The sequence below is a fragment of the Galendromus occidentalis genome, unplaced genomic scaffold (assembly GCF_000255335.2).
Source record: "Galendromus occidentalis unplaced genomic scaffold, Mocc_1.1 scf7180000077481, whole genome shotgun sequence".
NCBI lineage: Eukaryota > Metazoa > Arthropoda > Arachnida > Mesostigmata > Phytoseiidae > Galendromus > Galendromus occidentalis.
The window spans coordinates 203,429-225,920 of record NW_003805469.1 but is presented as its reverse complement, the minus strand read 5'-3'; the positions used below and the strand labels follow the sequence as shown (position 1 = coordinate 225,920).

At 50.3% G+C, this 22,492-nt stretch overlaps 2 protein-coding genes across 2 annotated transcripts; one reads left to right on the top strand and one right to left on the bottom strand.

The window, feature by feature from the left end:
* Nucleotides 1-1,930: 1,930 nt before the first annotated feature.
* On the top strand, nt 1,931-9,399 carry LOC100900459 (apoptosis-resistant E3 ubiquitin protein ligase 1). The gene is made up of 19 exons (XM_003745331.2): nt 1,931-2,084; nt 2,996-3,159; nt 3,365-3,478; nt 3,620-3,719; nt 3,990-4,165; nt 4,573-4,738; nt 6,108-6,210; nt 6,354-6,459; nt 6,546-6,716; nt 6,958-7,050; nt 7,137-7,284; nt 7,390-7,564; nt 7,655-7,741; nt 7,833-7,914; nt 8,087-8,215; nt 8,540-8,707; nt 8,799-8,853; nt 8,993-9,092; nt 9,174-9,399. Exons 1-19 carry the CDS (start codon nt 1,931-1,933, stop codon nt 9,274-9,276), a joined length of 2,394 nt encoding a protein of 797 aa, XP_003745379.2. The 3' UTR covers nt 9,277-9,399.
* Nucleotides 9,400-13,416: 4,017 nt separating this feature from the next.
* Eip93F (Ecdysone-induced protein 93F) lies at nt 13,417-20,343 on the bottom strand. Its single transcript, XM_003745330.1, has 9 exons — nt 20,208-20,343; nt 17,185-17,409; nt 16,960-17,098; nt 16,478-16,841; nt 14,791-15,073; nt 14,407-14,652; nt 14,096-14,256; nt 13,707-13,976; nt 13,417-13,590 (listed from the first exon to the last, which is right to left on the bottom strand). The coding sequence occupies exons 1-9, from the start codon at nt 20,341-20,343 to the stop codon at nt 13,417-13,419; spliced, it is 1,998 nt and encodes a 665-aa protein (XP_003745378.1).
* Nucleotides 20,344-22,492: the final 2,149 nt, after the last annotated feature.

The window sequence follows — 22,492 nt, the reverse complement described above, 5'->3', positions numbered from 1 at the left end:
GAGCGAATCAAATCCATCTCGACTAGTTTCAGCCATCGTGACCGGTGCTGGTCGCCTGTGAGACATTGGAGCCCCTGTTCCTGATACTGGAAGCCGGTTTGGGCTCCGGTCTCGCCGATAACTGGACCCGACTCGCGTGGAGAAACAGTGAAGAATCGGCAGGACGGTGCTGGCAAAGACACTGTCGAAAAAAGTTTCTGGCCGGCAGGTTCGGCGCTTTCTTCGCCGTCCCGCACAAACTAGAAAACCGTTACTTTCGGGAACTCCTCGGAAAGTACTCATTTGCGAGACGGGCATAGCATTCGCGTGCGGGCGAAGGGTAATATATCGATTGTGAAGACACGAAGGTTTTTCCCGTTCTCCAGGACGGGCTCGTATCGATACGATAATTTCGGCTTATGCCAGATACTTCTCGTCCCCACCGCGTCCACTCAGTCGTCGGGAAAACTTCCGTGAAACACCGCGGAGAAAAGTTGATGGATGGAAAGCTGATGGCTCGGGTCAAGGTCCATCTCATCGATTGAGAGCTCGTCGAGCGCATTGATTCAGGGAAACGCGGAGCTCACCCGCTAGGATGCAGTAGATCTCATCGGGGGAACGTGAATCACGTCAATCCGCGGGACGCAGATCCCATCTTTGACATTCTGGGTCCCACCTGAAGAGAGAAGGCAGCCGCAATAGAGTCAGTAGCTTAGGGAATCCGCAGAGTCCATCGAGGCGGAGAATACGTACCCCGTCGGCCTAGGAAAGGACGAGGCTCTCAATCAGGAGAACGCAAACCTTGTCATGAGGGGGGGAACAGCTCATCAATCAGAGAATTCCGGCTCAGACCAATCAGGCGGACGCAGATTCTCTCGATCAGATCTCTTCTATTGGGAGCAATAGGACTTCTTCAACGAGGAGAGCGCGGAATTCCCACAATCCTGAGCGTTCAGATTTAATCCAGCAAGGGGCGGTGGTGTGCATCAATCAGGATTACAGAAGGTCCGACAATGGGAGCCCGCAGATTCATCCGATCGGCAGACCGCAAAGCCTCATCGGGTCCTATCCATGATGGATCGCGCACGTCCAACTAGTCGTGAGACCAGGAACTCCAGGAAAGGAGGCGGGAGGGTGAAAGGGGTCTTGGTTCGCCCAGGATCACACAGGACCGGAGTGCTGTCCAAAACCGGCAGCCAGAAATTGTTGGAGCGCACGAAATCGAGCCTGGGTCTGCTTGAAATCTTTTGCGAGGGCTCCGCGAGCAGGGGAGGTCGAAAAGCCCGTGCTCAACGGTATAGGGCAGCGCCCCCTGCGAAACGATTCGATTCCGCATGATTGGGGCCTGGCTTCGGCAGGGGTTCTCCCCGAGTTTAGGCAAGAGGAAAGCCCTTGATCTCTGAGGCAGTCACGACCGACTTCTCCGAGTTTTGAGCTCCCGGAGCCTCAGAGCAGTCACGCATCCCGAGAGCACTGGAAACTTCTAAACATGGCAGACAGCCTTCGCGCTTATCGATTCTTATCATGATCCATCGAGACTATCGGATCTTCTGGAGTCAGTGCGTCGGGATATCTGTCAGAAATCGACGAACTTTCGATGCTGCGCGAGCTTCTCGTGCACCGACTGCTGATAAGCGTCCGAATGGCAGAACGACGAGCAATGCTGTCATGCCACAGAATTTGAGGCGAGGGGCCACAGCGGTTCGCAGTTTGCCTCACGTTCCGCCAGATGGGGCGCTGTTTCTCCAATCCGGCGTGGTAAGAAAACACAGTTGTTCTCTCCCATCCGAAACGACAGCGCACACACCGACACTGCTATGCGGAAAATCGAGGGACTTCGGTTTGCGCAAGTGTAGCAAAATGATGTGTTCTATCGAAAAGATCAGCCTGATCTGATGTGCGCCTATCTGAGGAGTTGAGTGGAGCACCGTTGCTGTGTGCGCTCGGTAACATGTTATCCCTGTTTGGACTGATCCAAGCAGGAGTTTTGGAACCTGTTATCGAGAACTTATCGACTCGATCATTTGTGGAAGTTGCGACAGACTGGGCTCAACAAGCCTCCGAATACCTACAGAAAGAAGAAGGAGCCCCGCTGGCTGAGTTCTGTGAGTGATTCCCGCTTGTATCCTACTTCAGCCGACTGGGACTACGTCATCGGCGAGACGACAGCAGCCGGACCTTTGACTTTCAGCTAGACTCCGTTTTGGCAAATCTCCCAAAAGCGCGACTATACCGCTCTGCACGAGCCCCTGATGCTGATCAGGTGTCAGCGCTCGGAACCTCCGATGGAGAGCGCGAGGAGCGAATCCAGGGCCAAGGCTCCAACGATCTTGACATCTCAGTCGCCGAGCGACTCCCAAAAATCACGATTCGTCAAGACGTCGGCGAATGGAAAACTTTCTATTGGTTCCCGATCGGGAGCTAAGTGACCGAAAGTTCGGATGACCAAGGAACCAGCGGGCAAAAACTTGAAATGCCGACCGTCAATATCGGCGCTTCCGCTTGCTTTGTGTGGGTTGCGTAACCGTGTCTCGTAGCTGAACCGTTCGCGAACGTCGGCCGCAACATTGGTCGGGTGGATTTGCCCCACTCGGCTTTCGATAGCGTTTTATTTTTATCTTCTATGCTGTTGCTTCTATTCTTCGCGTTCCCTTCGTGTTTCGCACTTTTTTCATCCTCAAAAACCGGGCAGACCTCTTGGCGTTTCGTCAATTGTCGGCTCTAAGGCGTACGATTCGACTGAGCCATGCTGTGAGTCCCGATGCTCTTCCATCCAATCCTTGTTGTGAAAAGGAAACTGCTAGAGATGCGCTTACCGTTTACGAAAAATCGAAATTCAAGGAACGGAGAATCGAAAATTGGAATCCAAACTCAATTACTCGCAAACTTTCTCGTGCTGCGGTCCACTGGCTGCCTCGGTCGCCCTGAGAACAAGGAAAACTGTCCGGTCGGACTCCGATTTTTTCACCGCGCGACACACCTTCACATCGTAGAAAAACGAGTATTTCTCTTGCAGTGCTTGTTGTTGTCTGTTCTTTGATCGCCTCAACTCTAGCCTTAACCCACAAGCGAATCTCCCAAAGTCGGTCTGTCGACACAGATGATTGCTACGTCGAGTTCTTATGGACGGACTTCGATTCTGTTCCTCGAGTCGGCGAACAATATGGATACATCATTCACGTAAGATCGAATTTCGACTCTCTTCATCCGCCGGTTTGGGAATGGCCTCACTGTGGAAGGCGTATTGCTTCATGAATGATGATTGCGCGGCTTCCAATGAGTTCTTCCCGAATCATCGGAGTGATGAGGAATCGCTCCCGCTCCAACGAAGAAATATCCCACGCTCACATCGATGACGATCCTAAAACGACTCATGTTCCCTCAGTACCCACCATCGAAAGCAGAGCGAGGTCCGCCAGAAATAAGCATATCCATGCACAATGGGGACATAGCGATCCCGTTCACCGTCGACCACGACCCTCTCAACGGGCAAGCAACGGTCAGTTCACAGAGCTTTCGCCTTGCTGTCGACTCCCAGTCTGTTTTGACGGTTCCATTAAAGTTCAGTGTGCCACTTCGGAATAATTAAGGGACTCTGAAGGGAGTCACGAATTTTGACTTGAGACAATGACACCTTCAGGTACAATTCACTCCACGAGTTTCGGGCTACTACAACTTCAGATTGGCAATCGAACAAGTTCCGGTCGCGGGTAGTCCCTTCCTCAAACGATTCGATCCCGGTAAGTTAAGAGTTTCGAGGAGCATTTTTCGACAACCAGGGGAAGAATGCCGAGCTCCTCTACGAGGATCCCGAGCTTCCAATGGTCTGACTTTTCCGGGTCTGTTTGGATCGAAAGACTCCCAAAGTAGGATATGCGATGGTGGGGGAGGGAAGAAGTGAAAACATAAATTCAGAAGCCGTCGTTTAATGTGTGTTACCGCGCAGGTCGCTTCACTTACTCAGATACATGACGCTTTCACCCAATTCTGATAGCCAACGTCTGTTACAGGGGAGCCTACAGCATCGCATATCAGCGTGTCAAACGCTCAAGCGGTCATGGTCACTGGCGATCAGACGCCGCTACAGCTGAAGCTTCGGCTGAAAGACCGATACGGAAACGAAACCTTCATTGATGAACCGAACGCTAGACGTTTGGAGCAGATGTTCAGGCTCTCCGTGTATAGGGTAATTATGATTCTTCCCCATCTATATGCCACCGCTCTCTTATGACATCGAAAACTCTTGTGCAACGATGTCGTCAATGCCCCGCGACGTCTTTTCTCATATTTCTTCACGAAACTCTCAGCTTCGGATGCTGAATGAATTCCAGCGGAATCACCAGCCTCGTTGCATCGTCCGAGAGATCACTGACCTCAGTGCCTCATCTCGGAGCAGAAGGCCGGCATTTGTTACGCAATTGAGGCTTCGATTATCCGCAGCGGAATACATGATGGGAAGGATGAGCGGTGGAAACAGAAGGCAGACCCAGAAAAGTGTATTCAGCGCGAGCTTATCTCACGTTGGAAATAAGACCGACATGAAACGCATGCCGCACGTACATTTGTCGATAATTTAGAAAAATTCGCTTTCAGTACGACGGACAAGAATGCTCGGTGAAGTATTCCGTCTGGCGGGATGAAGTTCTCAACTTCGCGACGGTGTCCATTCAGTTCCCTATATCCGGAATTTATAAACTACAGCTCTTCTACGACGAGAGCCCCATCAAGAAATCGCAAATCGATGTTGTCGTCATCTGCGGTGAGTTTGCCATTGGTCCTTACGTTAGCTCGTTTGTATACCAGACGCCTGAAGTTGCCGCTCTTTGGGAAGTCCGTTAGGAAACTTCCAGCTTCGTTCGCGAAGCGAACTGGCGAAAACAGTAGCGTGGGAAGAAACTTTAGGCTCCCCGATGAAAATTCGAAGCTTCGGGGAAGAAATTCCCGATAATCGTCTTTCGATCGTCTCATCGGCTCCAAACGGGGTTCTTCTCTTTCTCGATTGTTTTGTTCGGATTCGAGTGAAAATGTATTCTTTCCGTTTATGTATGTTTGCTTCTGTCTTATTTTTTCACTCGGTCGATCCGTTCCGACGCAATCGTCCGCATAAACGATGTCAAGGGCTTACATCACAGCGGATAGATCGGCACGAAGGGTACTGCTGCTTATCTGTTGGCTACGTGGTTTTTCATGACCGAGCGCCGAGAGAAAATGGCAAGATCTTCTCGGAGGCTAAAAATAGTTTCCGTCCTTACTTTGTGGAACCCTGTCTCAACTTCCCGGTGTAACTCATCGTGTCCCATCATCTCGGAGATTCTACGAGAACGAACGAGCTGGACACGGAGCAATAGACTTCCGGCTCGCTATGGTCGCGAAACAGGGATGTTTTTATCTCGCTCTGGAGTCGTGGCAGAAATTCTGCAGAGAACCGAGGAAACAGTCTTCTGTGGCTCGAATGCGAAAATGAGCGGGACATGAGGCCGGTGCGTACGGCGAGCGTCCACGTCGAAGCTGATCTGGCGAGTTGCGTAACCGCTATGTGAGATTAACCCCGGAGACGCATGATCAGACGGCATCCCGAACGCTCCTTCCAGAGACGTCACGAGCTCGTTCCAGACGCTTTTGGGCACGCATCAATAACCGATGACTGAGAGATGACCCATTTTCGGACAACACGGATGGAGGTTGGATCGACGATGTCTCGAAAGGAGTAGAATTTGGCTACAATTTGGAGACGATCTTCGGCTAGCTGCGGGAGGTCGATTGGCCGATCTGATCTTCTGGAAGTAAATTGCGGCTTCCATCGATGGAGGAACTCGGTCTCTCCTCGGCCAATGTCATAGAGCGCAATATTTTACCGAAGGAAAGAGGAATGCCGAGTCAACGATCTTCCAGGCCCCGCAGAATATGTCTAGCCCCACGGATCCCGCGAAAATTTCCTCCGATACGCGACAGGCGGGAAGAATGAGCAGCGATCGGAGCTGGCCACTGAATCTTTGATTTATTCAATCGAGTCTCTGTCGGGTTGAGATCACGGAATTCCGTACGCTCGCTCGGGGAGCAACCCGAGAGGCTCAAGACAGAGAAGAGTGGGAAGAGGCTACAACCTGACGATACACCTCTCCTTCCAGACTCACGTTTCCATACTTTGTTGAACTTCAACTCTGAAGATACTTCAGCCCGACTCAGTTTAGGGGAATCGGCGATTCTCAAGAACGACCACGAAGAAATACGGTGCGACTTCCATCACGATTCAATTCAATACGATGCTACATACAAATGGAGGTCTTCTCCATAACATCGTCAATGGGACGGTGGGGAAAATACCGATGCCTGTGAGAAGAGTGCTCGAGATGATAAGGGAACGATTTCTTCAGGTGCTCGATATGGGTACAGCCGGGACATTCCCCTAATTCGAGTCGACTACATTTTTCCGCCAAAGACGACACTGAGACTAGTCTTGCCATCACCAACGGGTTGAAGGTCAGCTGCCGGAAACAGATTATCGTACATGGTGCTAGGGAGATGAGATCCCTCACACCTCGAGCATCCCACATGTGATATTTCAGGTGACATTGAAGGATAAAACAGTACTGCTAGAGGACGAGCTGGGATTCCTGAAGCTGTCCATTTCGTCAGCTTCATACTTGTTCATATACGCCAGTCTTCTGCACTTAACGAAGTTCAGCGGTGATCGCGGCAAGGCCTTCGAAGAGCGACGGGAGCTCTTGGTCAGACGGGTGAGTCTCTCGTCAGATGAACGATTATCATGGGAGGCTCATGCATCTGAGAAGATACCACGAGAATCTAATCAGCATGCGTGTTGATCGGAAGTCGAAATTAGAAGGAGGCCAAGCCGTTCGGTTCGTGAAGTCCCCGCTGCGTTCCCAAAGCATCGGCACACCAGAAGACCAAACTCAGAAATCCGTTTTTGTCGTGGGGAGTCACCCAAACTCAATGCTTTTGTCCATTCATCCAAAGGTGCGCGGTCAGAACGGTGAAGTCACTTCGCTCCAGAGGGACCTCGAGGGACCGGGCAGGCTGATCGTGTGCAGATCTGATCCCGTAGGCACGGTGAGTTCTCTTCTCCATCAGGGAGCTTTTTGAGAATTCGACACAGCGGAAGTTTCCGAAAAAGATGTCCGAACACAATTTTCCAGACGATGAAAGCCACAGAATGTTTCGACAAAGAGGATTGGCAAAGGAAATTCCAAATCAATATCAAGTACGAGATCGCGGCCGACATGGGGGGACTCAGTCGGGAATGGTTCGAAATTCTCTGCATCAAACTGTTTGATCCGAAAGAAGGTGAGCTTCCGTGGTGTGAGAATACGAGATCTGTGAGAAGTACCGGTGGAAGGGCGAACATCTCGAGACGGTGCACTGTGATTACAATTTCGATTATTCCGGAAGGTCTCTTCTTCTCTTACGGTGGACCCCAGGGCCTCGTTCTACCTAATTCGTCAAAACCAGCAGTAGGTTCAACTTTGAAGAAGCTCGAGTTCGCTGGTAGCGTCGTCGCCAAATGTGTCTACGAATCAGCCCTTGGCAACCAGCATCGCTTGACAGTGAAAGCCAACTTTGCCCGGTAATTTCTAGTCTCGTTCTTCACGGATTCGGTATGAGATTTCTTTTTCGAGCGAGAATTTTCCTGTAATTTGTTCTGTTCCATCCTCAGGTCGTTTTTGGCCCAGATGCTTGGTCGACCAGTCACGTATCGCCACTTCAAAACGGACGATCCAGAATTATATCACGGGAAAATCAGGTTGGCAGTGTTTGAGTCATGTTCATACTGGGTTATTCCCCTACCAGCCCTAGCTGAACACTGAGGGTTGCCTTCATCGGGATGTCCACAGATATGTCCTTGAGAATGACGTTGGAGAGCTCGACTTGAAGTTCGTCGATGAAGAATACTCCGAAGATGGAAAACTGATTCAGGTATGTCTGAATTTCGCTAGAGGTCGATGAGCTCCGCGGAAGCAGTGTCGATCAAGGCTTCACATCTGACCGCCAGAGATGACGTCAATGCGCCTTCACTTCGCGTGAAAGAGAAGAGCGACTTTTTCCATGATAAATCATCGCTGATGTCATTCCCCGTTTCATCCCAAAGGAAATCGAACTTGTCCCCAATGGAGCGTCGAGAGCCGTGACAGAAGTAAATAAATTCCAGTACTTGAACGCTCTGGCAGAGTTTCGACTCGCTCGAAAAGTTCGCAAACAAGTAAAAAGTTTCATGAGGGTGAGTAGATCCAGTCGAGAAATTCCGTGATAGTTTTGTCGTATGATCTCGGTCCCGTACTTGAAAGCTCGAAAATCACGCATAGTGTTGTGTCTCATGAATTCGTGTGGCCTCGAAAATCCGGTACTTCGCTGAGTTCGGGGCAAGACAAGTTCCTCGAGCCCTACGACGAGTATGAGAGTCGTCGAGGGGGCGATTCGTCATTCTTGAGGCCTCGACTTGGCTCTCCAATGAACAAAACGCCCAGTTGAGCGGTGCAGCCTCGTTCCGAAGCATAGCAATGAACAATAATTAATCATCAAGAGGATATGGGATCCATTACAGGGTTTCAATACTGTCTCGAACATAAACTTGCTGCGCGATTTCGACGAAGAAGAGCTCGAGTTGGTCCTGTGCGGAAGTCCCTCATATTCGGTGGACGACCTCCGGAACAATCATCACGCGCTCGGCTGGACAGACACTAACAAGCATGTTCTCCAATGGTTTTGGAAGGTGAGTTTCTAATCACCCTAAGCCGTCGACAGCTATTCGAGCAGAATCCCCTGGTCGCGGGACTCCGATTCCGGCTATCCATTCATTCCAGATCGTTGGCTTGTTCTCCGAAGAAGAGCTTTCGCAGCTAGTGCAATTCATCACAGGTCAGTCCTCCGGTTTATGAAAATCAGAAAGAGACTCCCATTCGACTCCTGTCCTCATGGGCGCGTTATACTTACGCACGCCCACTTCAGGGAAACTCCAGATTCCAGTCATTTCGAAAATCGCTCTGGCGTATTACAGGCAGTAGCCGCTTGCCGCTTGGAGGTTTTGCTCAACTCGATCCATGGGTACACCTGGTCTATGTAGAGGCTCTGAATACGTTGCCTTCGGCTCACACTTGGTGAGAAGACCCGCATTGCTGAAGAACGAGCTCATCGCCGATCTGTACCCTTGCGACCGCTCATCGATAATTTTTTTCCAGCTTCAACTATCTGTGTCTGCCATCCTACGAATCCTGCGAGCGGATGGAGCGTCAACTCCGGACGGCTCTTCAGGAGGGAAGCCAGGGCTTCGGCTTCGTTTGACAATTGATGATCAATGGATCCATAAGGAAACATTAAATCAGTATTTGAGCGAACGATATAAGATATTATCGGTAGTACGGATAGAGTTCGCTCAGAGCGTTCTAGCCTCAGTGTCGGGACTGTGATAAGAGGAGATCGACTCAACGGGTCAGGGATTTCAGACCGCGGCGGATTTCCTGAGCCGCCTCCCTACTCATGTACAGTTAACTCCAGAAATGCTATTTCCGTTTGAGATGGAATGACGAAGAGTAGACCTAAGCGGATATATCTCACCGTGCCATTGGTATAGGACTCCTCTGTAGAAAATATGCGAAATAAAAGTGAAATACATACAATGGTGCCTGACAGCCGTCTGATTAATCAGATACTGTGGAAGCTTCTTAAAATGAGACCAGTCATGAGGGACCCTCGATTACAAGCGACGGATTGCTCGGTTCCGGACAAGCCCATGGGATCTCCAATGATGAGTGACGCGCCTATGGCAGACCTCCTCGAAAAACTGACTGGTTCCATCTCCCTAATGAAATCGGTCAGAGATGCCATATGAGCGGTCGGATCCTTGTCCGGTTTTCTGCTGCAACGGGAAGAAAAACGGCTTTCACGAGCTTCCTCCAAACGGTTTTCCGGTTTCAGGGAATCATCATGTGAGGGGAGTAGAATCCATCGAGCGAGGGAGTTCAGACCGAGCTCTCAAGGCGAAGCAGCGACCGACGCCATACACCAGAGGAGCTCGAAGCTTTTCTTGAACCCGACCCCAGTCTCGGTTGTTATTGCAAGATAGCGTTTTTGGAGTCCTTGTGCGCCAGTAATGAGCTCATCAGGCACATCAAGGAGGCTGAACACCGAAGAGAGGATATAAAACCAGGGTGAACGTGTCCGGCTCCGAAGTCCGTTTCTCGCAATATTGTCCGAACACTGTTCGGTTTTGGCAAAGAAATGTCCGGTCCTATAGCATTCCAAGTCATAACCGAACCAACCAGGATTTCGGAAGCGATAGTTTATTGGATGATTCGCCGGGTTCCTCGCAACTATGCACGTCGTGAGGTTGGCTGCAGCGGTGTCTCCGATAATTTCTACTTTCCAATCCGATTTAGAACCCACCTTCGGATTAAACGGACTTCGGATATTGCGTTTCGGCTTGTCCCTCCAAGCTCAATATGCGGGGGTTCCACGGTGTATAGAACCCAAGCGAGCACAAGGTGCTGTGCAGGCTGCGAAATCTTCGGGAATGGAAAACACTGAATCGTGGTGTAATTGAATGGTCTCCTTCTTTTTATTTCCCCTCTGATACTCTCATCATCGTTATCACCTTTCCCTCGATGAACATCATCACCATCATCATCATTTTAGATAACTATCGATAAAACTGACTTGAGAGTAAATGCGCATCATTGAATAGGTATATATAATTGTAGTTGTTGTTGTTGTACAATATGGTATGTATATATATTATGTATATAGTCGACCGACACGCAGTCGAGCCATCGATTGGGTTTTTTTGAGGATGAGAGAGCATCCGCCACATAATTATCAACCGTTGAATTGATCAAGAAATAATAAACAACGTAATAAACATCGACAAATATTACCTAAGTATTGGGAAAATCGATCCTACTCCGAAAGCCACGGCTCAACATCCCGATTTACTCTTTCTGAATTCTTGTCGATTGATGGACGCACAGATCGCGATCTCACAAGGAACCTAAGGAGCGACCAATCTTCAGATCACCCTACTGGAAGATCAATCTGATGATCGGAGGATTCGCTTGCTCGAAGCAACACCGATCTGTTGCTCGGACATCTGAATAACTGCCTATCCATGATAGTCTAGAGCCGGCCAATCGGCATATATCTATATCGATCCCTATATAAATTTATCGTACGTTCCCATAGGTATTCCGGAATGATGTGAACGGACTCAAATTATACGAGAAGCCCCCGACCCGATTCAATTTCGTCTTCTTGCATCTAACGCTTGTCGACAGTGTGGATTGTCTCGGGACAAGGGTCACTACGCTTACTCAGGCGAGCTCTCGCGCCACCCTCCGTTCCCTACTATTCTGCTAGTTGAACATGAACATTTAGAAATTGAGTTCAAGTACCCAGATGCTTGATTCGGAAAGAAAATCCAGAGATTTCGACTCGTTCACACTGACACTCGATTGTGTTCATATTCTTCCAAGAACCGAAGGGCTCGCTGGCAGTGAAAACGGCGGCCCTTCCGACTGAGAGAATGAGTGAAATATTGAGTTAGTGCGAAAGGCTAGAAAAATACCAAAGACAGTTTGAAACAATAGTGGTCGAGAGGACTGTTTTCGTCTGACGAGACATACGAGACGATACGTATACGCGAGGTAGACCACATGTTGTTGAAAGCCTTGAAGACATACGTCAAAGTCCGAGTCTTCCGACAGGAAGCTTCATAATTAGTGAAAATATTGAGCATTGGAAGAGACGTGAGGACGAAATGCGCCAGTCGTCCTCCACCAAAATGCGGGACCGACACTGGCGCTCTAAGGGGTTTGCATTGCTCGAACTCGGATGGTTCACCGCGCTGCATGGAACTGCCGGTTCCTCGGGGGAGCCTCGAACTACTCGGAGTTGATTGCACGATTGCACAGACATCGCGCGTGAGCACCAGGGCTCTCGGAGATCTGGCTCGCTCCGCTCGACGAACAAGAAGAGTACAAGTAGAAAAATAACACACTAACTTAGCACTCCACGGAATCTCATCCATTGATTCCCCCGAATCATTCAGCTATTTGAGAAATTTCGATACTTTTGAGCTCTAATCGTCATATAGATATTCGTCTCCGTCCGTGACGATCCATTGCGCCCCGAAATAACCGCACCTCAAAGTAATCGGATATCACTTCCACGTGCTTTGGAGCTCGCATGGATCAGCCGGGCGAGTCAAAAGTTCTGATTTCGGCTTTTGATTTTGGTCCAGCACCTGTATGGGGAACTCTTCCGTCCGCGGTAGCTGTGCATCCCGTGACGACAAGCTATTTCCCTGCAGTGAGTGTGGATACACTGACATCTTTCTTAGCACTGATTCGAAAGGAGCCGAGAGTTTCTCTCGACCATAGAAAACTTCCCTCGACGGTGAAATACAGAGCTCATTGGAAGGAACTCTGCATTTTTGATTGCACGGCAACTCTCCGACTCCACTACTGTTTCACTTAATATCATCATCGAATAGCGGGATAGATTCAGTGAGGATTCGGTTTCGGCAAAACGATATGTCGAAGTCAGCCAGCTTTCTCGAGACTTCCGAACATGTCCAGCTGGACTACCGGGCTATTCACAGATTTATGTACAGAAAGACCTCGAGCGTCGAGGTCAATGATACACTCCAAGAGTGCCATTCTTGGTCCGCTAAATCAACTTGGGAAAAAGACACGACCTCCGCAGCCAATGTGTCCACGGGTGGATTCCGGCCGAACCTCTCGAGAGCGAGATCCACCCCTCTATCTTTGGTTATCGTCGAACCAGGATAACGTACCCCTTCGAAACAACGGACGGTTTCCGCTCTCGGATTTCGAGACGCGCCGATCTTGGGATTGATTCGGGATTCCGCGGGGATTCTCCGCCTTCTACTCTGGACTCCACAACCAGTATCTGATCCTCAGGAGGGAGTTTCATGGACGGCTCCGGCGCTTCCACCTTCTACTCAGGTGCGTCCGAGTCATTAGTACCGAGAAGTCGAATTCGTCATGCTCAATAACGGAATCGCTGGTCGATGCACAACCTCAAATGTCAAGACCAACAATGATTTTTGGTTTCTCAATCACAGGGCGGATAGACTAGGTTTGTGGAACTGATAGATTTGAAGCATTTGAAGTCATGGAACTAGTTCTGTGGTCGTCGACGAAGCGACCGTCGATTTCACCGTAGCCAGGTCGTTCGTCTCCTGAGAGAACGGTATAGGCCGACAGGCCGGCTGGTCAGTGGAAATGTCCTGCGGTCGGCTCGCGAGCGTACTAACATTATTTCACCGCGACCGCAACGCTATTTCAGCTTGACGCTTCCTCTCTGAGGTACGTCGTCGTGAAGTCAGCCGTTGACCCGAGTTGCTCGGGCGACGCGCGGAGCAATATAGAAAGGACTAGAATCGATCAGATTTTCGCAGGAATCCGCTCATTCCACTACCATCTCCTCGGGAACTTCTGCGATTTTCAGAGCGGGTGATGAGCCGGCGTCCGAATCGTCGTTTCCTAATTCTTCGGATTTCTCTCGCATGCCACACTTGATCAGCTGTTCCAGAACGCTGACACCATGCTTCCCGTTGTCTTCGTCGGTGCCGAGCGGGCTCTGGAAGAGATGTCGAGCATTATTCGAGGAGCGCGCACAGGGAAAGCAGAGGAATAACCGAATCCTGGGAGTTTGCGTAAGGATGATGAGCTTGCGATATTTACTATTGCACCCACCTTTCTCTCGGCGCAACAGTCCGAGTCGTCATCTTTGTCAGTTATGTCTTTTATCACATGCGGAGTGAAGAAAGGTCCCGACGGGACTCTATTGTCTCCCAGAGCTGTTCCCAGAGGCGACACAGCGATTGCCGGAGCCCACGGATAGGGTCGAGCGTCCATAGTTGAGACTGTCAATGAAGGCGGAACGGGACTCGGTGAAGTCGGTACGGACGACGTCTGAGGTTTCTGAGCTCGCTTCTTGGGACGGAGAAGATGTCGTTCTTTGACCTGCAGTAGGCAGCGGCAGAATTGAGAAAGAGATGCTTGATTCCGGTCCGCAGCTGTTCGCGTTTCTTGAGCATTTTCCCGCCGGGAGCTGCGCACTGAACGAAAGGCTCGAGACTCACTTTATACTCAAGAGTGGAGTGCGGCACTCCGTAAAAAGTTCCTGCGCGATGAACGCTCATCTCTCCACGTTGAACAGCGTGAACAGCCTGCAGCAAATTATCGCGGTTGTAATTCCGGTAGCGGCCCCGCTTAGGTCGCACAACCTTACCATCGGCGGACACTGCAAAAGTCAAATCACGATTGAAACCGCACTCTCCGATCTGGCATATCGTTGAGTCTTCTCTGAATGCAAAACAATTATCATTCCTCATCTACGAGCCTCGTTCATTTGAGGAGAATCTTCAGCGAGAAGGCGATCGCCGGTACTCACTCTGCGGTGCTTTCTTCTGGTTGTTCACTGCGTCCAGGTGCTTGTCGGATTTGACAACATTCTTCGAATTGAGCTGCTCACCAACTCCTGGCTGAACGCTACTGTGGAGTTTACTTTCTAAACCCTCCATTCCGAGACCGAGCCCGACTCCCAGACCTCGGAGGCCACCTAAGACGCCTCCAATCGCCATCAAGTTTGAGTTTTTCGCGGACAGATTCGCTGGATCCTCCAGAACTCGCTCGTGACCTCCAGGAGAAAGTGGAAATTAATCGGGAGGATCTAGGAGCTCCGTCGAAGAAAAATGTCCGTGCAACCCCAGACGAGGCGAGGAATTTCCTGTCTGCTGCGGAAGGCTTGTGCTGGGAGCTTCTTCGAGATTCTTACCGGGAAACTGCTTGAAGAGCTCGGGCATCATGTTCTCCGACGGCAACATCCCACTCATGGCCATGTGTTGAATCGAAGTCAGAAAATGCTGAAGCATCTGCACGGTATCTTGCGCGGGCACCGGGGGAGCGACTCCGAGCAGTGATCCGAGACCCAGAGGGGGCGAACAAGATTCGCCGCTCGAGCTGGGTGCGGGCGACGGTAACGTCCCCTTCTGCGCGATCGTCGACTTCAGGAGCTGTCGAAGACTCTCAGATGCAGCACCGTTGTTGGTTTTGACGGCCTGTGGCAAGAACCAGAAACGTGCGTGATGTTGTGCAGCAAGGCGACAATGTGTCCGGGCCGCCAGGCCCTCTATATTTTCATGCCAAAATGCGATAACCATTACTGGCTGACCGGCTGGCGATCGTCCGCTACCCTGATCGTTGGATCGATGTTCAGATTCGAAATCGAGCGCCAAGAACGCGATCGCATTTCGCCACCGCAGGTTTTTTCGCATCAACTTCTTCTTCTGTCTCTAGCCGCAGGAGAAGGCCAAACAACCTTGATTCGTCCGTGAAATCAATCAAATCGGAGCAGATCTTCATCGAATCGACTCTGGCCTCACTATATTTTCTTCACTTCTCCACATTCTCTCATTTACCTCTGGCTCTGGGACTACATTCAGGAGATAGGTATAGAACCTGAGATCGTCGGCTCAGGGTTCTTCGTTGACAACGCCGGGTTCCGGGGTCTGAGCCGGGTCGCTTATGGACAAGAGACATCTGAAACCTACTGACGAAGTCAGAGGCCGGGATGTCGTCACGGAAACACCGGACCGGCACAAGAAGTCGAAGTCCGAACACATTAAGGATTCTTCAGCTAGAGACGAAGTGCTCCAGAAGTCCATTCGCGATGATTCCAGCGAGGCAATTCTACGCTTCGAGGTTGATTAGGCCGACTGGTCGACCATGAGCGTTGCGAAGACTCATCTCAAATCGATAGCGAATTCGATATCGCGGCAAGATGCTTCCGATGCTGCGCTAAGTGTCAAACTTCGACGACGGATTGCTTATCACGCTAATTCACAATCCAATCAATTGGCGAACAGGGCCGTGTATGAATCACGTCGTCAGCGCAGCAGCGATTGGATTTCATGATTCCTGAACGTTTTTTCTAAAATAACCCACTAATCGATGATTATCGTCCCCAATAGCCTGGTGCCGTACTGGATTTATTCTGCCCAAGTGGGATCATTGCAGAAGCTGTCTCCTGTATAGCCGACTTTCGATCGGCGGCAGCCGTAGTTGATCTACCGATTTTCCGTCAGGGACAGGAGACGAGAGGGGCTTTGTCCTGGATGCACAGGGGCCACCCGGGCCGGGTTTCAGATAGTTTTTACGGCCCATATATTCGTCGCAAGGCTTTGTGACAGGGGTTCACAGTCTGATGGTAGCACGTAGTCGAGGTATTCTGCCATTCGCCGGGAGACTCTGCCTCGTCATCCGCGGAGAGGTTTTCGGCATGACACTGCTTTCTTGTGGCAAGAATTTGATTTGGGGTCGGATTCTCCGGCTCCTGGGGCGAATACCCCAATTGTCTCGTTACCAGCGGGCGATTTCTTGCAGGCTTCGGGAATTGTACCTATCGACTGCATACCGGAAAAAAACTTTCCGAATTTCTCTCTTCTGCAGTCCGGCGCACTCACCTCTGGCGTAGGATCGAAGTCGTTCTGTGAAGCTCTGAGTCGACTTTCGGCCTGCTCGATCTTGCGTTTATCGTTGGCCAGTTTGTATACCTTGTTCCTCAAAGTGGATCTCGGAATCCCGTAGATTACCGCTGCTCTCCGCGTGCCCAACTTCCCGGCCTGGATGTCCCGTAGAGCGGCCTGGAGTTCCTCTTCCGTGTAGGTTCGCTTCTGGGGAACACCGGTCAAGAGGGTGGGCAACGCATGCAGCTGACTTTGAACAGGAACTGTCGGCACGGGGGTGGCAGGAGGCGTGGTCGTCCTTAGCGGCGAAGACACCCCCGACGTAGTCGACGTAACGCTATCCGAAGATTTTCTCTTAATCCTGCAAGCGATCACATCATTCCATCGAGTGCACTCAAGATCGAATCACGAACAATCGTCGGGACCGGGGCCGTGGGACAACTCCCGATTCGGTCCAGAGAATAATATGTTGAACTCACGAAATCGAGCCCCCGCTAGTTGTAGAATGTCCACTGCTATCGGGGGATGATCGGTTCAAGCTCAAATCCAAAGGCTGGTCCTCGCTCCCGCTGTCGGTTCCGTCGAAATTGCTAATATCGGTATTGGGCCAGTTTGATCCTACAACTGAGAAAGATCGTGGTTGAATCCGAGCTCGAGACAGGTGCGGTACGAGATACTCTTATGCACGCAGACAATCAGCGTACCCATCGCGATCTGAGGGACGATTCCGTCGACGTCCATCTTGTCGTCTTTCGAACTGGTCTGACTACTTTTACAGGTGGCTACCGGCGTGCGGAGATGCAGTTGTTGAATATAGCTATCAAGAGAGAAAGGCGATCGCGTCAAGCTTGCCTCGTTCACTCCAGCCTCTCCTAACTGGGAGCTCTCGGACGGACTCCAGTCTTCGAGAGATTCGCGCCGATCTAGAGCTGAAAATTGGAGGGAAGAAGAGGATCAATTAATCAATCAATTCGCCTCTCATCCCCATATTCATCATGGTATCAGCATCTGCGCGCAGTGATTTCACTCTAGATAGGAAAAAACATTCAGACATCAGAAAACGATGGAGAGGGTGTCTCTATGTGTCATAAGACGCTTGTGCTGTTAATTTTTTGAAAACGAATGTTCTCAAATTTCAAAGGCCACGTCCGGCGCTTAGATTCCCTCCCTCATGAGGAACCAGTCCCTCTTAATGGAATCTCCCGCTGGGAGTCGCTCGCGACCGAGACACACGGTCAAGGAGTCGCGGGAGAAAATGTATTTTGTAAATATTTCCCTCGACTTTTCTAGTTTATCTGTTCGAAAAAATCTAATTGATCACATCTCTTTCCTTCCGCACAAGGCTTCCCGAATCATGCTGCTTGATCAATGTTCGTGCCGTTCAGCAAAACCGCCCTTTTCACGAAATTCGGCGGTGGTCAAGCACAAGCGGTAACCCGACACGAGCGCTGATATAATATACATCAATACGCGCTATTCGCGGAAATAATCTCCCAAATCTCTGAAGTCTCACTTCGTATACCGAATGCATGCATCGCCGTCGAGTTCTCGGAACGAGCGCCGCGTTGCTCGGCAGCGACACTTCCTCGCAGGCGATAAGACGGCACTCGTCGGGAAGTATTTGGACCGGAATCTTCAGGGGAACGCTTAACTATTCTCAAGCGGGGCCACAAGGTCGCTCGAGACATTTTTCATCAATAAGGGGAATCTTGAATAAGCGTTGTCTTGTCGTACATATTGTTTCCGAAGGCGACGTGAAAGGTGTTGTTCTCGGACGCGGCCGATCGTGAACAACCGTTCTTTGAAACTCCAGTCAAGACAGCAATAACAACAGGAACAACAAACAATGCAGATCCGCCCCTATTTCCAAGACGAAAGTCGAGAACCGAGGAACTGATAAGCCGATGTAAGAATTCGTGTCGAGTCCGATCCCAAGCAGGAGCGCTGGTCGCAGATTCACGGGGATATACTCTGGGGGCGACCAGGTGCGTACCCGGGGAGCTCGAGACATTCATTCGAATCTGCTCTAACGGCAGAGCGGAGGAAGCGCCCTCGTTTTCCAACTATTCAGTCTATATTATCAGATTGCCTACGGAAGCGGGCGGGTAGACTCAGATGGAGAAATTTTAGAGGAGAGACTGCCAGAAACCGTAACGCCCAAACAGTCGATCCGCAAAAGTCGTCCTTAAATGTGGGGATAGTAGGAAAGTGCTCATGATTCCTATTCGCGGAAAAAAATTATTAATGTTGCGTAACCCTAGAATGGATTCGATCCTGAACGGTCTCTCCTTGAAAGAAAAAGCGCCGGGCCATTGAATGCCAAGAATGTACCTCGGCCGTACAGTGCTGTCGTCGTCCGACGAAACACGCGTTGCAACGCAGATTCAGAGCTTGAAACAACCAACAAACTATCCAAACTATTCCAGAAGCAGTCAGCCAGAAAAAAACCAGCCGACAGTCCTTTGCTCCAGGAAGTGGTTTGCTGGTCTTGGTGGCGGCAGCAACAGCAGCAGCCAGGTCAGAATATCTGTTGCGTCGATCCAGAGCAAGCCCAGTCAATGCATAGAGAGAAAACAAAAGACGTTATCAGAGTCCCCGCATTGTCTCCGTTAATGTTCGCTTAGACTTCGAAAAATGTATTCCTTCGGATCCTCACATGAATGACTCGCATGAGAGCAGCTTCCATCAAAGTTTAGCACTCTCGTTCGGACAGAAGATTTTCAATGTTTCGATCGCGACGGCATCAGGCGATCCGCTGATCGATTTGTTTGCGCATGCATGTGATTTTGTACGACAATCGAAGAAGCGAGGTGGACGCAGAAGGCCAGAAAAAAAAGCCTTAGCGAGTGCTTCCGATATCGCGTCCAGGAAGGCCTAGGACGCGGTCGAATCTATAAAACACAATAATAATGTCAATGTTTTTCGATATCGATTCATTGTGTTATGCGAACTTTCTGGCGCCAATGTCAAGACGGTTCGAATGTCACCATCCGAGAAGGCTTTGAATGAGATTGATATATTCATGCCTGGAATCTGATGGCCAGCGCCGTGCCCGATCTCAGAATACCAGGAAGCGATACTCATGCTCGAAGAATGAAAATCCGGAATGTCTTCTCGAGCTTCGATTCCCCATCCGATTGATTCGCTCAGGTACAGTGATCCGGACGGGAGAACTTGCTATGATATTCCGGGCACATGGATTCGTGATTCTAAAATAACGCTCGTGGTTTTCCGCACGATCATTCTCGGTCAAAAAATCAAATGGGGAAACAGCGTTAACGTCGAGGAGAGCTCGTGCCCCAAATGCTGTCTGGAGTCACGTGTTTGGCGACACCATCGCCGCTTGGTCGGTCAGTGTTCGAAAAAATGCAATTAGATGAACGATAGAAGAATTAGGTGAATCAGACGAAACAGCAATGATCCGGAGGTGAACGGCAGGGCGTGCGCTGAACCAGCGGTTTCGATGGGAAAGTGGTGATGATCATCGACTCGCTGCAATGTTTTGTTTTAGGGCCAAGGATGAACCGGGAGGCGTGGGTTCTCGCGTTGGTTAACTTTGGTTAGAACGACGTTTGCCGAACGGAGGAATAGCTAACGCCATCGCGAAGGCTGCTCGCGGCTCGTTAGGAACGGCCGCGCCGTCGTCGCTTGACTTGAATTGGTCGGAAACAAACCGACTCGCCGCGTACGTTAAGCAAGGTGAAACAAATTTGCTTAATCGACGCACGATGTACGGCCGGTGTACATTTCAATTTGGCGAGGACACCGCTCTTCTGTGACACCCGGAAAGGATCTTCTTCTTTTTTGTTGTGACAACCGTCTAAGACACTACTTTTTGCTTCTTTATGTACATCGAGATACATCTCCATTTGCGAAAAATGTCGATTTATCAGCGATCGGGCCTGATCGAGAGCAAAGATCTGTGTGAGACTAGCTCGATCCTGCTTCGATTAGTGGCAGCAGTGCAAGCTTTCGAGTTGTCGACCGATGCGGAAAAGGACGCTCCTCTATCATGGTCGCCATAAATCTTCTTTCGTCCGTGAACATCTGGTCGAGTGCGATCCCTTAATTGAAGAAATTTCCATCTCTTTCCCACACGAATTTGTGAAGCATTCATGTGGTACCATGACTTGGAAAAGTATGCAAATTTATATGCAAGGACAGATATCCGCTATAGGCGACCTCAACAGAGATAATTGCTAAGAAATCGGTTCCAAATAGAGTAATTTGCTGCCTCCCACAAGTGCTCTCATGTTTACCGTTAACTATGCATATATTGTACAACAAGCGAAGAGCGTGTGTGCGAGTGTTAACCAATATGGATACTCCTGTCCGAATTTCCGTCCGACTCGCATACTCGCCATTTGTGTGGGAAGGACACCTCAAATGGGGAGGTGGGGCATGAAATCTCAAAATGTGATGATGAAGGCGGGGCGCTTCAAGCGACCAAAATATGACTTCTCCTGCGGACCAGTTTCCTCATTCCGTGGAAGCCCATCGAATCACCGGGGATCCATTGATGGATCGCATATTCCAGAAACGGATCAAGTTTTTCTAGTCTATGTTCGAGACAAAAGGTGACGCCCCCCACGATGTCTAGTCTCAGCCGGCGCGCCCGACGCGCCTGAAGACCACGAACTCCGGGTTCGAGCTCTCCGAACTAGGGGAAGGGTCCAAGATTTTGAAATCTCTAGCGATGTAACCGGAAGTGATCGCAATCCGGAAGGAGTTGCTCCGGCTGAGCGAAGGTTGTACCACCGAGGAAATTTTTGGTCGACTACGTCCAGAGGAAAGTCGGACAGAGCGAACGAGGCAGCGACAAGGCTCAGTTGGGCAGCGGAAAAACCAGCGAAACATTATTGACACGCTGGCTCAACATTCCATTTCATAATCGATTCTGTGTTTACAGACACAACTCTATACGTTTTTTTCCTGTACCCATGATAGTTTGTGGATCGTTAGCGTTCTTGTGGATGATCGTTTCGATTTCGTTAAGGGAAGATCGGGATTCATTCGAAGTTCACCGATTCTTCATCTCGGTGGATCGTCTTGTCGGCAATACATACTGGTATGACTGTAATTATGGGCGAGATCCTCGGATCTCCTCACACACCCGAAATCGCCGGAGCCGTGGCGACCTTCTCGGAAAGTCCGCTTGAGCTTATCTTCCTTGGGGGTGCAATCAACTATTCTGAGCACTCGCTGTGCAGCGGACGAAGATCGAGAGAAATCCGAAACGCAGTGGTAGAAACATGAAACTGGGCAGTAATGACAGCGAAACAAGAAATAAACGACTGCGATTCGCACTCTGCTCAATAGTCCCTCAGGCACTCTTCCGAGTCGACATGTCAGACAATGAGTTTCAGGATATTTTGGGTTCGGGAAACTCAAATCCGAACATTCTGGAATTCTTCAGCTTGCGAGGAGCTATCGCTGACTCTCGAATCTATTCGACGGGAACGCGAGCTATGCGAGTTAGGTATTTATTTTTCTTCCTACGGCCATGAGAATTCATCGAAGTCTACGAACGAATCTCAGTGCCACCTGTAAGTCTGGCAAATTCACGACGTCCTGCTCGGATCGGAGAATCGTGATCCAGGAGCAGGGGCCGCATCATTTACGATGGAACACTTTTCCACCCTGGCGAACGTGCGAAGACGAATGATCATGGCAGTCGAGCGGCTTCATTTCGAGTGTTCGGTACTTTCGCATTGAGGCTGTCGCGCTAAGCTCTCAGAGCTCCCGTCGAAAACCTCGACCGAATTTCCGTGAGAATGATCCGGTCCCGGCTCCCGGATTAGTAAGCACATTCTGGCCCGGATGACTCACTCTCGGGAAGCTCCCGCCGGACATATGGCTCTCCGACGACACTCTGGACGTCACCGCTCGGCTGACAGGCTCAGATCACAATGAGAATCGCCATGCGGTATGCGAAATGTATATTCGACCGAACGTCCAAGCCTAGCGATATGCAACCTCAGCGCGCAACTCGTCACGAGCTCGGCGATTTCC